At 45.3% G+C, this 17195-nt stretch overlaps 1 protein-coding gene across 2 annotated transcripts in view; it reads right to left on the bottom strand.

Annotated features, from left to right (window-relative positions):
- sptbn2 (spectrin, beta, non-erythrocytic 2) overlaps positions 1 to 17195 on the bottom strand; it is a 49748-nt gene that overhangs the window by 12108 nt on the left and 20445 nt on the right. For both annotated transcript variants that reach the window (XM_030782138.1, XM_030782139.1), the window contains 17 exons: positions 13769 to 13920; positions 13095 to 13268; positions 11831 to 11922; positions 11512 to 11592; positions 9357 to 9472; positions 8812 to 8924; positions 8008 to 8195; positions 7639 to 7756; positions 6556 to 6714; positions 5310 to 5612; positions 4255 to 4408; positions 3375 to 3769; positions 3046 to 3150; positions 2442 to 2600; positions 1804 to 2015; positions 1205 to 1342; positions 582 to 801 (listed from right to left, as the gene is read on the bottom strand). In XM_030782138.1, the coding sequence (XP_030637998.1) occupies positions 582 to 801; positions 1205 to 1342; positions 1804 to 2015; positions 2442 to 2600; positions 3046 to 3150; positions 3375 to 3769; positions 4255 to 4408; positions 5310 to 5612; positions 6556 to 6714; positions 7639 to 7756; positions 8008 to 8195; positions 8812 to 8924; positions 9357 to 9472; positions 11512 to 11592; positions 11831 to 11922; positions 13095 to 13268; positions 13769 to 13920 (2879 nt within the window). The remainder of the gene's footprint in view (positions 1 to 581; positions 802 to 1204; positions 1343 to 1803; positions 2016 to 2441; positions 2601 to 3045; positions 3151 to 3374; positions 3770 to 4254; positions 4409 to 5309; positions 5613 to 6555; positions 6715 to 7638; positions 7757 to 8007; positions 8196 to 8811; positions 8925 to 9356; positions 9473 to 11511; positions 11593 to 11830; positions 11923 to 13094; positions 13269 to 13768; positions 13921 to 17195) is intronic.

The raw sequence follows: 17195 nt of genomic DNA, 5'->3' as shown, positions 1-17195 counted from the left end.
AAACACTACAGTAGAAGTGGGAAAAGGATGTTGCTTAACAGTCAGAAGTGGCCACAGAGCAGAAAGCAGCCACAGAGACAACTGTCACATTTGAGTTAAAAAGGGTCATTTAAGACAATGTCGATATTTCATTGTGTTAGATGTTTGGTGAGAAGTGGAAATTTGGAGGCATCTCTTGGAGAAGAACTTTCATCAGTGTGACTGCATGATGTTTCTGGTTCATATGACAAAGTTCAACTCAGTTTGACGAAAGGCTCAGTGGTCCTGACGTGAGGGTTACTTAAGGCAACAAAACATTTTTAATAAGTGTCTCAGACAAAAGGTGTTTTGGCCACGTTACTTTCAGCTAGCACAATGCCCTGACCATCTAACCTCTGACCTCTGTCAGGGACCATAAAACAGGTACTACATCATAAAAGGAAACCACTTGTTAGTTCTGTCCACCCTAATTCTTGGTCCTTTCCAAAGTAAGCACATTTTCATACATGCATTTTTCTTATAATCTGTGTGTATCACAGCTATAAGCAACACAGCCTCTCTTTCTTTCCCCGCTCTCCTTCTCACTCTCTTTCTCTCTCTACCTGAATGGCCTCCAGGTCTCGTTCCATGCCGGTGAGTTTGCGTTGCAGTGCCATGACCCCGGCGAGGTCGTTGCCGAGGCCCTGAGTGGACTCGATGACTTTGGTCTTCTCCTTCATCCAGGTCTGGATCTCATTACACTCCAGATGGTAGTTCTGAATGTTCAGAGCGGACTCCAGAGCCTGCTTACGCTGGCTGGCCAACTGCTGGAACTCCTTCCACCTGTACACGCACACACACACACACACACACACATAAACACAGAGAGAGAGAGAGAGAGAGAGAGGTCAGTACAGAGGGTGTTCAGGAATGTGCTTCTGTGACTGTTTACCTGTTGTGTGTGAGTTTAAACAGGATGAGTATCTTTATGAGTGAACATGTTAGTGTGTTTTTACCTGTTACTGAGTTCTAAGTCAATTTGTCCAGCCTATTATCGTGTTGGTGCATATATGTGTGAGTTGAAGAATGTGTGTGTGCGTGCATGTGTGTATATTTACCTGTTATTGAGTGTTTGTTTGACCTGTCTGGGATTGTGTTGGTGTGTAAGCACGAGTTGAAAGAGAAAGAGTGTGTTTACATGAGAACGCACATGTGTGTGTGTGTGTGTGTGTGTGTGTGTGTTTACCTGTTATTGAGCTGCTCCTGTGTCTGAATTATCTGCTCTTTGTTGCGGTTGTCTGAGCTGAGCAGCTGTTCGGCCACTTGATTCACGTCGTTTATACGAGTGCCCATATTATTCATCTCTGGCTCCAGAGTCTCAAACCTACACACAAACCAGAGCCCTGCCTCAGACAAAACACACACATTTCCTACAAGACCCCCCCCCCCCCCACAACACAGTCAAAATAAAACCTCCCAACAGCCAAAACAACCTACCTACACCCCAAACAAAACACACTCCAACCAAAACACACTCATATGAACAGAAACCGTTCATAAAACACAGCCAAAATTTTCACCCCATACCTAACACAACCATCATTAACCAGATATCAACCAACACACAACAGCTGCCACCAACCAAATCCTTGTTAGTAATCCATCATTAGTAACATACCCCAACAATGACTTAATCCTGACAGAGATCATATAGTGAAATCTGTCTTTACCTGTCTTTTGTCAGTTTGGTCCATTTGAACTTGTTCCACTCGCTCTCTTTTGAGGGTCTTTCTTTTCCTATCACTATGCCTTGTTCATTTCCAGAATTTTCCCCTTGTCTCTCACCTCTGTTGGACAACTTCCAGGTCTTCCAGTTTTGTGGGAATTTCCATGCCAAGAAGCCACTGTTCTTTCTCCTCCACCCAGAGCTGACAGGCTCCTGCCTCGCTGTACATACGGTACATGGCCAGAGCGCCCTCTAGAGCCTGTCGCCGGGATGATGACAATGCCTCCAGCTCCTCATATCGCTGCTCTATGGCAGGCAGACGCCCCTCCACCTGCCGCACAGGTCAGAAGAAAGCAAATGAACGAACAAACAAACAAACAAACAAGCAAAAGAACGACTAAATGAAAGACAGGAGGAGCTGTTTCATATCAAGGTCTCAGAAAATGATCTGTTGGAACATGAGAGAGTATATATATGTGTGGTAGTGTGCATGACGGTGTAGTGAACTTGTGTCTCAGTGTGTTTATGTGTGTGGGGGAGAGGGTGTGTCTGTGTGTGGGGGAGAGGGTGTGTCTGTGTGTGGGGGAAAGGGTGTGTCTGTGTGTGTGGGAGAGGGTGTGTCTGTGTGTGGGGGAGAGAGTGTGTCTGTGTGTGTGGGGGAAAGGGTGTGTCTGTGTGTGGGGGGGAAAGGGTGTGTCTGTGTGTGGGGGAGAGGGTGTGTCTGTGTGTGTGGGGGAAAGGGTGTGTCCATGTGTACCTGCGGGGAGCGGGCGTAAGCAGCAGGCAGTGTCAGAGCCTGTTCGTGCAGGGAGTCAATGAGGGAGCGGTGGCTCTGGATCTCCTCCTCCACCTCCCTCTGTTTCCTGGCCAGAGTCTGAGTGGAGAACTCATCATGACCCACCTCCTGACTAGACACCTGAACCAGAACACACATGACACAGAGCAGACTGATATAGCACACTGTAGTCTGGATGAGAATAAGTAAACACGGAGCAACCAAACACAGAACAGAACAGAATAGAGCAGAATCCACATTACCAACTACACATGTTATAAACCTCAGAATATATGAGAACAGAACAACACACAGAAGAGAACTAAAGTGAAGAACTACATAAATAAACTGAATAAACCGAAATGAGAGCAGACCATAGAACTACACAGAAAAAAGCAGAGCACTGAGCCATGCATTCAGAATATAGTCAGACAGCACAGGTTGGGATAAAAGATAGCAGGAGAAGAGAATGCAGGATAGAGAGAGGAGTGTGGGGTGAGGTATAATGAAGAGAAGGAGAGAACGCAGGGTAGAGAGAGGAGTGTGGGGTGGGGTTTAATGAAGAGAAGAGTGTAGAGTGACAGACCTGTCTCAGAGCCTCCAGGATCCAGGCCTCCATATCGTTAGCATCCGTCTGGAACTGATGGAGAGCCACTGCCTCCTTCAGCCGCTGTTCACGCAACTGAGACGCCTACAGAGAGAGAGAGAGAGAGAGAGAGAGGGGGGGGGGGGTGAAAAGGGGAATAAAACCTTTTTTCCTTCCTTTGAAGCAGCTCATTTCCACATAATGATTCTCTCTCACATCAATTAGATCTTATATATATATATATATATATATATATATATATACATATATATACGACAAGGTTCTCTCCTCTTCCTCCTCTCCTCCTATCATCATGCTGTGTTCTTTACCTCTTCCAGATGGGCCCATTGTGCTTTGATGTCTCGGATCCTCTCCGTGACCTCCGGTGCTCCGAAGTGACCTTCCTGGATGAGAGCCTCGCCCGCGGCGATGCTGTTGCCGAGGGGACCGTAGCGTGCGGCCATCTCATCACGGAAGGCCTCGTGTTTACTGAGGAGGTGTAGCGCCGAGGAGAGGTCGCGGCCGCAGTCTGCTCCCGCCAGAATCTGCTCCTGCTCCCGGATCCACGCCGCCTCCTCCCCCAGCTCCCACAGGAACTGCCACAGACGTCTGGAGTCCTCCAGCCGAGCACGGCGCTCCCCTGCCAGCCTGCCCAACTCCTCATAGGCCTGACCCAACAGAGACACCTTCTCACTGACCAGCGCTGGCTCACAGGGCTTATAGCCTGCCACACAGCCAGGAGGGGCAGAGACAGAGAGAGAGGGAGACAGCAAGAGCGACGGTTAATGATTTTTCAACATTTACTAAAACTATATGATTTTGCTTGTATGTGTCACAAGTGCAATTAGCAACATTTAAAATAAAATCTTACCAAGAAAGCTTTACTGAATTGAGATGAAGTGAACAGAGAGAGTCACAGAGGGAAAGTGTGAGAAAGAGGGAAAGATGGAGAAAGAGAGAGAGAGAGAGAGAAACCAAAGGCAGCTGAGGCAGAAGCAGAGAGGGAGTCATGGACTACACATGTAAAAACTTCTGTGGACAAAAGGATTTGTATATTTGTGTGTGTGTGTGCGCGTGTATGTATGTGTCTGTGCATGTGCGCGTCTGTATATGTGTGTGTGTTGTATATGTATGCGTGTATGCGTATATGCGTGTGTGTGGTTGTTTGTGTGTGTGTGTGTGTGTGTGTGGTTGTGTGTGTGTTCTTACTCTGTTCGTCTGATGTGAAGCGCTGAGCTGCAGCCTGTACTGCTTTAATTCTCTCTGCCTGAGCTGAGATGTCTGATTCCACCAGAGTGTGTGTCTGCAGCAAATCCTCCACATCATGCAGGTGTTTCCCACTGTCCTGTGACTGCAGCCGACCCTGAATACACACACACATAACCACACACACACACACGGCACAGGTTAAATAAGTCCAAAAACAAAACAGGATTGAAACAGCTCCTCTGGTAATGGCATGAACATTTGTTATGTGTTTCAGACCTGTGGGGGTATAAATCTACACACACACACACACACACACACACACACACACACACTTGTTAGACAGGATAATGAGTTTGCATTTCCGAGACCCGTGGGTGGTTTCAGGTATAATATTCCTCAGAGGAAGAAAACATTAAATAAACTCTGAAGGAACTAAAGAACTCCGAACTAAAAGGGTTGATTTGTTTAACAGTCTTGCCAAATGTGAGGGGTTGCCGTGTTTCGGTGACTGATTGACACAGAGTGTATTTGGCTGTCAAAGTGAGGTTGGCAGTCGGCTGGATTTGTAGAGCAGGTGTACAGCACTGGTGTTCTGGGTCCGTCCCTCACTCTTTATCCTGTGTGTGTCTAAAGGTTTCACCTTCACAAACTACACTGTTGAACTGAGTTTCCTCCTTCGTCTTTTCCTTCAGTTGACCCAGAGACACAAAACGAGTTTGAGCAGTCTCAGTTTGTTTTCACACATTCGGTCCATGGGCTCTATGGCGTTTCAAGTGACACTGTATTAGAGGCTTGGACAGCCCCCTGATATGACGGCTCTGTGTCTACCTAGCAAGCTGTGTGTGTACAGTGAAAAAAGTACCTCATGTAGTCATTCTGATGTATGTAAATGTTAAGTCCTCCACACTGGGTGTGTTTCTCTGTGTCAGAGAGTGTCAGTATGTGTATCTATGTATATGTGTGTGTGTGTGTGTGTGTGTGTGTGTGTGTGTGTGTGAGAGAGAGAGAAAGAGGGAGAGTGTGTGAGCATGTGTGTGAGTGCCTGGTGGCAGTACCTTCATGTCTCCCATCCAGTCCATAATGTATCTCATCTCCTGTAGGAGTCTCTGGAGGTCTCTGTGGGCGTGCAGTCTCTCCCTCCGTGCTGCCAGGAGCTCCTTCAGGTACTCCCACAGCCTTAGCACGTTATCCCTGCGTGCCAGGATACGCCTTACGTCATGGTATCCCTCTGCCTCCAGTTCCCGGGCCACCGCCACCACCGCGGCTACTCTCTCACCGTACGCACCAATGTCTGTCTCAATAGCCTCATGTTTACGCGTGGCAGCCTCCACTGCACCCAGGTCAAGGCCAAAGTTATCCTGCAGGGGGCAACAAAGAGCAATTTTACATGACACCTAGTGAACTCACTCACTCATTATCTAAGCCACTTATCCTAATTAGGGTCGCGGGGGGTGCTGGAGCCTATCCCAGCATTCACTGGGCAAAAGGCGGGGGAACACCCTGCATTGAGGCACTTAGTGAACTGTGTGTTTTGGGTTTTTTTTTCTTTCAGACTTGAATCTCATGTATTCTACTACTAGTAGTAAACTGTGTGAGTGTTGATTCATTTTAAGCTTCAGGTTGAGGACAGGGAAAGATCTGAACTAAAAAACAATGGGCCCAGGTCAGGCACAGCCAGCGGCTGAGGCTTGTACTGCAAAGTTAAACAATCTGAAATGAATCGCTTAGTTCTGACAACAAACAGAATGCTTTGTTTCCTGAACTTTAGGTCTTGTTAGTACCTGTCAATATGCGCACACTCGTGTGTGTGTGTGTGTGTGTGTGCGTGCGTGTGTGGGCAGAGAGGAAGCTGTAGCTAATGTAATTACCCTAACCTTTATAATCACACTAGACAAGATTTCTGTCATTTGACATTTGCACTCCTCATCTCAAATCAGGTTCCCTGACATTTTACAGGAAGCAGATACTACGAGCGCGCTATTTTTCATCGTTACGGCTATTGTGCGCCTGATTACGAGCTATTAACCGCGTTCTCTAAACCCCGCCCACCACAGTCTTCATTGTAAAGGTCATCGTCATCATCGTAACTAAGACCCTTGACATTATGCATCATTAAAAATCTAGTTTTCTACACTCTTAACACCCCTCTGCATACGCCATCTTTCTTCCATAGTTATTTTCCTCTTTGCAATTCACTGAAACTGTGTGAGTTCTAAAAACAAATCTAACAAATTGACAATGTTGAGATAAATACTACCACAACTGGGCTTTTGGCTTTCTCTCTCTCGCTCTCTCTGTTACCTGGGAGACAAGGCGCTGGTTTTCACTCAGCCAGGTCTCTCTCATGGCGGCTTTCCTGTCAAAGCGAGCAGCCAGCATCTCCAGCTTCTCCTGACGAATCAGCTCGTTCCTCAGAGCCAACTCCCGCTCATGTTCCGCCTTCTCCAGACGCTCCCACGCCTGAGCAATCAATCACCACAAACAAACATTCTGTCAAAACGTGTGTGTGGGTCTATTTAAAGAGATTACTTCTTCCTGGTCATAAGCATTCTAACTCCAAGTGTGTGTGTGTGTGTGTGTGTGTGTACCTTGTTAATGTCATAGATGAGTTTGTGTACTGTGTTGCGTGAGTGTGTGTGTCTTGTTGATGTCATAGATGAGTTTGTGTACTCTGTTTTGTGTGTGTGTGTTTTCCGTGTTGTGAGTACCTTGTTGATGTAACAGATAACACAGCGTGTTCTGTGCATGTGTGTGTATGTGTGTGTGTGTTCTGAGCTGTGTATGTGTATGTGTATATGTTCTTTGCTGTGTTGTGCGTGTACCTTGTTGATGTAATAGATAACACAGCATGTTCTGTGTGTGTGTGCATGTGTGTGCGTGTTCTGTGTTGTGTATGTGTGTTCTGAGCTGTGAATGTGTATGTGTATGTGTATATGTTCTTTGCTGTGCTGTGCGTGTACCTTGTTGATGTAATAGATAACACATCGTGTTCTGTGTGTGTGTGTGTATGTGTGTGTGTTCTGTGTTGTGTATATGTGTGCGTGTTCTGAGCTGTGTATGTGTATGTGTATATGTTCTTTGCTGTGCTGTGCGTGTACCTTGTTGATGTAATAGATAACACATCGTGTTCTGTGTGTGTGTGCATGTGTGTGTGTTCTGTGTTGTGTATGTGTGTGCGTGTTCTGAGCTGTGTATGTGTATATGTTCTTTGCTGTGTTGTGCGTGTACCTTGTTGATGTAATAGATAACACAGCATGTTCTGTGTGTGTGTGTGTGTGTGTGTGTGTGTGTGCATGTGTGTGTGTTCTGTGTTGCGCATGTGTGTGCGTGTTCTGAGCTGTGTATGTGTACGTGTATATGTTCTATGCTGTGCTGTGCGTGTACCTTGTTGATGTCAGAGATAAGTTTGCCTTCGCGGGGCATGTAGACTTTCTGGTTGTTGGCTCTCATCTTACTCTGGATAGTGAACAGCAGGACCTCTAAATTCCCCTTCTCAGTGAACCTGTGACCGACACACACACGCACACACACAACACACACACAGACTCGTAAAATTAGAGGTGTTTTTGAAAGTCTTTTGTTTAGTGTGGGTATGTGTGTGTGCACATGTATGTGTATGTATGTATGTATGTATGTATGTATGTATGTGTCTGTGAGTGTGAGTGTGTGTGCATATGTATGTATGTATGTGTATGTGAGTGTGAGTGTGTGTGTGTGAGAGACAGCGTGTCTATGTATATGGACGTCACTCACTTGGGCGGTTTCTCCACAGTGCGGTATGTGTTGAAGGCCTGTAGTTGGTTCTGTACTGCGCTCAGTGAGTTGGCCAGCTGTCTGTCATTCAGAGTCACTATAGTCTGTTCAATCCACTGCAGCAGCTCAGATGCCAAACTCTCATACTTCTCTATCAACTGATCTGCCTCTATGGCATAGTCCAACACCTGTACATACATATATATACACATATACATACATATACAGAGAGAGAGAGAGAGAGAGAGAGAGAGAGAGAGAGAGAGAGAAAAGATCAGACTTTTGAAAGAGTTGCTCAGAATACAATCCATGACCCAATCTATAAACCAATAATTACAAAAAATAATTAATATGTGCAAGACAGGAAGAGCCTGTACACCATTTAAACTTGTATACAGATGATTTCACTAGGTGCTTTAGTGAGATTTTAATATATATCTGAAATTTGCTTAGCAGCTAATGCTTTATACACACACGCATGTGCACACACACACACTCATTGGCGTAATACATCCCTGGCCCCTTACCCTAACCTCAACCATCACAACTAAATGCCTAACCCCAACCCTTACCCTAACCTAAACCTAATTCTAACCTTAACCCTAAAACCAAGTCTTAAACCTCAAACAGCCCTCTGAAGAAGTGAGGACCAGCCAAAATGTTCTCACTTTCCCAAAATGTCCTCACTCCCAAAGGTCTAAAACTCAAACTGGTCCTCACAAGAATAGCTGTACAAATACACACACACACACACACACACACACACACGCACGCGCACGCACAAGTAGTCGCGCATGCACACACCTTTCCGATCCTCTTGCCCTCCACTGCCAGGGCTTTCATTTTACTGAAGTAGTGGTAGTATGTGGCCACATATGTAATGATGGACTTCTCATCAGGCTGGTCAACATTCACATCTGTACAGGGGAGAGAGAGGGTGAGAGAGGGAGAGAGGGTATGAGAGATGTCTGTTTGTGCGTGATAAGTTGTGACTAATTAGTTTGTGTGTAGCGTCAAGTGTCAAATGGCAGAGTGTTCCACAGTCACCGAGCTGATTGTGAGTGTAGGGGACAGCAGGATTATTATCAGTAGTGGCAGAACAGGGGAAGACAACAAGTTTGAGTGGACAGACCACGGCTGCGTGTGTGCTTGTGTGTGTGGGTGTGTGTGTGTGTGTGTCTGTGTGTGTCACTGAGTGTGTGAGTGTGTGTGTGTGTGTGTGTGTGTGTCACTGAGTGTGTGAGTGAGTGTGTGTGTGTCACTGAGTGTGTGAGTGAGTGTGTGTGTGTGCGTGTGCGTGTAACTGAGTGTGTGAGTGAGTGTGTGTGTGTGCTTGTGCATGTGGATACCTTCAGGGTCCAGTAGTTTGGTGAGGCCCAGCTCTTTCTCTGCCACGTTAAAGGCATTCTGGAGGTTATAGTGAGCATTGGACCGCTTCAGTGTGTCAAACTCAATCAGGTCAGGTCTGACAACAGACATACAAAACAAGAGACAGAAAGGGAAGGAGGGAGAGACAGAGGGAGAGAGAGAGAGAGAGAGAGACAGATGGAAAGATGAATCAAATAATACAAGGAAATTTACAGAAGAAAGACTGAGAAATATGCAGAATACAAAAACAAAGATCCTTTAGCTACTGATTTGAAACTCATTTTAAAAGACAATGTGACATTACTGCTTGCCTTCTGTGAGACACTTATGTTAAAACATGGTCAACCAAATGAAGCAAAGAATCGCCCAGCGCCTACATCTGTACTGAGATCAGTCGGTGTTTCCTTATGACCTGTCTCACTGCTCATTCACTTACTGATCAGTCAGTCAGTGTTTGCTTATGACCTGTCTCACTGCTTATTCACTTACAGATCAGTCAGTCAATGTTTGCTTATGACCTGTCTCAATGTTCATTCACTTACAGATCAGTCAGTCAATGTTTGCTTATGACCTGTCTCACTGCTCATTCACTTACAGATTGTGATCACACCAACAGTTCATATAAAGATGGACATGAAAAATACTGATATGGGAATGTTTATATTGCACTGTGCCTTGTTCTAGATTCACACAACCTCCTACATGACACGTCTAGTTATATTAAACCAACATTTCATAAAAACTAAACTTTAATCTTGTTCAATTTAGGCTCCTGCCCAGGATGTTTTGAGACAAACTGGACTCATAACAGAACTCTAGGGCTGTGCTGGGACATTTCAGTGTCTGCTAGAATCGAACAAAATCTAATAACCTTGACGTCATGTTTTGATTAGTCACATCATAGTTGAATATGCAGTCTGAGAACACGTTTACCCAGTAAACATCAGTTTGTTCGTCCCTCAATTACTTCTCAAAATCTGACTGGCTACCCCTGAATCCTATTGTAGCACCGCAAATTTATAAAACATCTTCTCCAGACACTCTTCAATGACAGTCTGCTGACTCATTAACATCCATCCGTCGCTTTCTCCCTCTCTCAATCTGTGCTGTAATTTAACAAATCACCAGCAGGGGGCCCTAATCAGCCATTTCTGGCCAACAAGCAATCTGTAGAGATGAATTTTATTTTCTTTATCTAGGTCAACTAATTCTGCCTTTTCTTCCCGTCTCATCCCTTTGCTGAGGACCGCTGCAGTCTCTAGCAGAGTGAAGAACAAAAGACACTGAATGACAAAATGGATGATGGGGAACAGATTTCAGAAGGAGAGAAAGGGACATCAGCACTGGTTTAAGACAGAGGCAGGCAATCCTATGGTGGTCTAAGAGGGACAAAAAAGGTGTCAAAGTGACAGTCCCCCATAATCACTGCTGTCATCTGCATCCTCAGTAATTAGCATGAAATTAGCATGCAGGGACAGGCGCTGCAGTCACGTAGTGGCGTTTTTCAGGACACACCACGGTTACATAACGTTTTCCGCGAGACAGGGAACACGAAACGAAGAAGAGGACAGACACATCTGAGGAGGTGACAGCACGTAGACAGAGAGAGAGACATAGGTATGTTGCGACATGAGAGAAATTGAACAGGGTTCAGAGCGAAGAATTCCCAGAATTCCCGGAATTCACATTTGTTTTGATCATACAGCTCAGAAGCGTCAGACAAAAAAGCAGCCACAGGACGATGTCAACATGTCGCCCTGGACTTTGACGCCCACTTCCACACAGTACAGATGTTTTGTCTGCTGTCGGTGCTTAGATGAATGTTTTGGAACTTTGGGTGCAGGGGATTTAGGATAATGGTTTTTAAGAACACGTTTGTTGGTCCGATTGGCGGCTGACAAATGACAGAATTCGGCTGACGGTCTCCACACATTCCGGAAAACACCCCTTGGCTCTTGAATGTGCGTAAACATGTCTACCTGTAACATTTCAGGGAGTGTGTGTGTGCGTGTCTTTGGCTGTTTTTCAAAGGGTGTTTAACCTGTTCACTTCAAAGAAGCAATTCTGTTTGAGCATTTTGAGTCATTTTGAATATATGTGCGTGTGTTTGCGTGTGCGTGACACTGTGTGTGTTACCTGTGCTTGTGCACAATGGCATTAAATGCCAGGCCGTCTCTCCAGCTGGTGGTGAAATTGTGCACGTTGACATTGGGGTATCTGCAGAGACAAGAGACTTAATCAGTGAACAGCCCTGACAGAGAAAAGAAAAACCCTCACACAGGTACAGCCTTACAGTACTGACACTGGCTTAGAGCAAGAGAGCAGAGGTCAATTCTGTTTAATCATGAATTATGCCACTGTCTCTCACTGCATCATCTTCCCCTCTCCTCCCCCTTCCCTCTGTCCCTCTCCCTCTCTCTCTCTTCCTCACTCTCTCTCTCTCTCTCTCGCTTACCCAGCAGTCTTCATCTGGCACCAGAGCAGAAGGGCGTCTTTGGCAGACTTCTTCTCCTTGTTGTCCTCTGTCTCCACACTGATGTCCTGGATCTGTGGAAAGCAGAGGGCAGCACAGTTAGTACACTCAGATCTACAGACACTTCCACTGAGGAGAGATCTGATTCTTACTGTTTTATTCAACAGACAACAAAGACAGATGTCCCCACCTTAGAGCTTTATAGCAGGTCTATGAAAGACAGGCTACAGTTTACAGAGATCTACAGACACAGACTTAGGAGTAGAAGAACTCAAATAATTTCTTCTGTTTTTATCTATACTCTTTATTAGACCATCATTGTTTCTAATGTTAGAGCAGGAATTTATAGTGTGCAGATCTTAAGCGTTTGAGCATTTATATCCACACCCACAGATATATCTAGGGCACGTTGTATCTGGTGCAAACTCTTTAAGACCACCTCAGTAGATAGACCTAAAAACAGCGTCATGATGGCCTGGTTTTTAACACACGCACACACATGCATTCACTCACTCACTCACTTGTATGCACACACACAGACACATCTACACATACAAACAAACACCTCTCACACACTGCTCATCCACTCAACATTCTAATGACAATGTCACAATCCACAATATGTTCTGACTTGTGCAGCAAAACGTAACAATTACAATTCTATAATCACGTCCTCTACACATGACAATAAATAAATCATCACCCGCAACTGATCTGAAAAGCCAATCAGAGAATACAGCTCAACTGTGCTCATTGGTTTCGATTTCGCACAAACAGAATTTAAAAAAAGTAAACAAAAAGACAGTCAGACAGTCTCTAATGCAGAGTTTATAGTACTTAAATTCTGACAAAGGAGAGAGAGCACTTCAGGAGGGACAATCAGAGCACTACCCACTTCCACAAAGATAAACAAAACAGAGTAAAGCTAGTCCAGACCCATGTCCCTTTTATGTCCCTTTGACAACATCACAACAGTAAAACTTCACTTAAACTAATCTCCCAGAACTGTTCGATTTCCCACACCATTTCATTTCATCGATTTTTTATGACGCATGTCTCTAGAGCTTAACTGCAGAACGACAGCAGGTACAGTGCTGGACTACGTACCATTCCATGACACTCATTTAGACTGCTTTCTTGACCTACATATATGCCTCCGTTTCCGAAAATGTAATCTCCGTGTTTTCAAATGCCCTTTTCTCTCATGTAACTTATATGTGTGCACTGAAAACTGTGGACTCTGTACCTGGAAGCGGAGAATAATGGTCCAAATCAGGCCAAGGGTAAGGCGATGGTTGCCGTCAACAATGTCATGAGAGCCCATGTTCTCCAAGTGAACCTTCTGTTCTTTGAGGAACTGCAGGGCCTTGTCCACGTTCTCCAAACAGTGGATACGCATTCTGCCTTTAGTAGGCTTCGGCTAGGGAGAGAGAGAGAGAGAGAGAGAGATCAAGTTTACTACTGGAAGTGAAATTGTATTTCACCAGAACAGGGCTGTCTGAGATGTGAAGTTTGAGATATGCCGGAGTACTGCTGGTTTTCTGGTCAACCCATTGCTGTTGTCTCTGACTGGCTGGAGCACACACACACCTGTCTTCCAGGTAAAATTCAGTGCCTAATTAAGGACTTTGGGCCTGAAGGACTGGCCTTTGTCATCCCTACTCTAGAGTAAGTATCGTTACACTACACAAGAGCCGCACTTAAAAGATCTGAGAGACGATGAGCAAGGAGCCCAAGGGGTAAACAATATGCGGCAATAAAATGTAAGCAAAAAGTCATAAACAAGAGAAAGTTGTGAGTGAGTAAGTGTGAATGGATGAACAGGAGAACAATCAATGGACTGGCCGATAGCCATGTGGATGGTAACTGGATAGATGGATGAATGGATGGAGGGACTGCAGGGCGGAATGACGGACACACCAGCTGTTCTCCAGAGAGCACCTCCAGGAGTCTGATGAGCATGCGTCCATCGCGCAGGTCAGTGTACAGGTCACCGATACGACAGGTGACGCGGCCCAGGTGAGAATTCACCCACTTAGTGAAGGTCTTCTTCTGTACTGCCTCGCGCTCATCTGAAACACAACGTTTACACAACGTTAAGAAAACATTCAACCGCAGACATGGATATCACACAATCCTTAGGCTCTTCTGAAGAATGTTACCTGGATGTTAATGAGCACCATTCACACACAAGCGCCAGTGCACACACACACAAACTTACAACTACATGCAAACTGTACCCTTAGCATCTCAAATACATAAGAATATGAAAACACACAAGATTTTTGTAAGGGGGGGGGGGGGCACAGTTGTACAACTGTGGGGCATCGTTACAGATGATGACGCAGATAATTCAATTGCTACTCTCTGCTGTTCCCAAAACACCACGCTTAGAGAGTAAAATTTTGGCACTTTGGAGTGGTCTGAAATTACAAATCGATATGACAGAGAAACAAGGACAGATAATAGGCTTGATACCGCTAACTGTCTGGCAGCTAGTTTCATAATTGGTGTCTATTCCCAGAACAGATTTTCAGCATGTAATACAACCACAGTGGAACACATTAGCAACAGGCAGAAATGTTAGCACTGAACATGACAAGTTCACATAAGCTTCAAAACAAAAGAGACAAAATTACTTCCAAACAACGCGTAGCAAACTATTGACCATAATATCAAAGATAAATGCTACAGGAACACACTGTTGGACTTGAGGCAATTTCAAATTGCTAGATAAAACGGCAAATAAGCAGGGAATTATGCCATAATATCAGGACAGCACTACTGTAAAACCTCCTGTACAGACCTCGACAGTTAATTGCCTTGTCGGAGCAGCTCTGCTAGCGGAAACATGAATATTAATGCCGCTATCATTTGTTAAACCGACAAACTCTAATACCGCTTTTTAAACTGCATTAAAAGCGTCAGTCAAAGCGTAAGTTGATGGATGAGTTACTCCATCTATCATAGTGGACTTCAACTCTGCAAACACCTCAGGAAAGGGAGGGCACGTTTGTTCATTTAACAAATCAGTGTACAGAAGCTGCGCGACGGCTCGCGGAAGGCTAAGGATCAAAGACCCGCCAGAGAGGCTCCGAACCCGGGTTTAAAAAAAGAAAAAATCAGCATGCTCTGAACCAGGCGTAGACAGGACAGGGTAGTGTGAAAAGGACCAGTAAACGAGAGATACAGAGGGACGCAGAGAAAGCTGTTACGGGGCGAGACAGCACTCTTTTCTTCAGATAATAGGAATTTTTTTTTTAAAGTTCTTTGTTCACAAGTTTAACATTTAAAGCCAGCTAGTTTAACTGTATTGTGGTGAAAATGCCCAAACTTGTGCAAAGCTTGTATGGAAGGGTTGAGCATTGACATATGGGTATGAGGAGTGTCAGTGCTGTGTGTGTGTGTGTGTGTGTGTGTGTGTGTGTGTGTGTGTGTGTTCGGCTACTGTTACAGGTTCTTGTCGACATATGGGAGCAGTCACTAAGCAGCTCAGGCGACAGGTGACCCAGTATTCTGTGCCATGTGATCTATTTGACCCCTATGTTCGAAGAATCGTCTCTCTCTCTCTCTCTCTCTCTCTCTCTCTCTCTCTCTCCCACAAACACACCCAAGCACACACACACACACACAGTCTTATGCTTAACTCTGTGACTTTGAGAAGTGTGTTCATTACACTGTGTTGACGAAGGTGTTGATGAAGGCCTAACAAAATTTGGTCAGGAGTTATGTGACGAGATTATGTTTTTTTGTGTCTTTATCTGTGTATTTTCCTATAGTGGAAAACAAAGACACACAAACAAACACAGATGATCATCTGGCCAAGCGCTTCACACATATTAACAGACGTTTTGTGCCATCTGGACTCCCACTGCGATGAGTGGCTGCCCAAACACACCATTAGCACGACACTGTTAGAGACCACACATCAGACCTTCTCTGGTTCAAACAGTGCAAGACTTACTGTGTCTACAATCACCCTCATGTGAGCACACACACACACACACACACACACACACACACACACACACACACACACACACACACACACACACAGAGGAGCCACTCAGACAAGTGACACATACACACAAACAGAAGACCAACAGACATTTGCTGTGAAGCCCCAGACGTGCACGCGTGCACATACACACAGACACACACAGACACACACACACACACACAGGTAGGAGCAGCTGGTAAAGTGTATGGAGAGTGACAGTAATCCTGATTGGCTCTCTGGCTGAAGTGGGGAGGGATTAGGAACCACTTACTGCAGTTTAGAGAGGGAGCTCCCCCTGTACACTTTAATGGGGTCAAGGGAGTGTGTGTGCGTGTGTGTGTGTGTTTCTCTCCTAAGGACATCAGACAACGCCCAGATTGAATTCTTGAATCTTACCTCACACTGTACCTCTGCTTGCCTAAAGCACCCAGTCTTTCTCTCTCTCTCCTTAACCTGCTTACCCTCAGCTCTCTCTCTCTCTCTCTCTCTCTATCTGCCATAGACTTTCTCTATAACTGTCTCTCCACACTTCCTCTCCACCTTTTCTCACAAACTTGTCCTCTCAGGGCAAGTGCACCCTCCACTCTCACTGTGCTGCTTTTAAGGGTTTGTAGCCGCCTCCCTTTTTCTCACTCCTGTCACCCAACCCCTCCCTGCCCACCCTCAACGTCCCCCGAAACTCAAAGCCAGGACAAAACATAACAGTTAACACCACAAAACCCACAACCGCCCTGAGCTCCCTGGCGTAAACCTTGTAACCTTAAACAACATTACACCTGTTAAAACCTGGAGATGGGTTTCTGTGAACTGGTTCAGATTGGGAGGGGGGGGGGGGGGGGGGGGGGGGGGTACAGAGGTTTGCTCTGTTTTGGTCGTAGCTGTGTCTGGCCGTGAACTCGACGGTGTTAGGAACACAGCGGATACTGACTTATCTTCGTTTATATAACCTTGCATACCATCCACTCCAAAAGTACAGCCAATCTCCCAATTGGGGGGGGGGGGGGGTGTTTTCAATGACAAACTGACCCATAACTAGCAGACAGACTTTACTTACTTTTTTTTGGACAATCATATCATAGATGTTCTGGACAACATCAGGTCAGAACTGCTTTTTAATGAGCAGAGGAGGGAAAGTTCAGTTTTGGAAAATGTTCCACTTGTTCTTAAATTAAATGAATGCTATCTCAGTTCTCTCTAATGTGCATATAGATATTAGCTCTGGCCAACGCTGCTAAAATAAATATCGCGTAACGCTATATCGTTCTCTGTTCAGATCTCCTGTATGCACAGTTTCCTACGGTGTGGCATAAGTCTTATTCAAACATACTCCTTTTCACTCTTTCACCA

This window comes from Chanos chanos, chromosome 8 (assembly GCF_902362185.1).
Source record: "Chanos chanos chromosome 8, fChaCha1.1, whole genome shotgun sequence".
Taxonomy (NCBI): Eukaryota; Metazoa; Chordata; class Actinopteri; order Gonorynchiformes; family Chanidae; genus Chanos; species Chanos chanos.
This window is presented reverse-complemented; position numbering and strand designations above follow the sequence as displayed.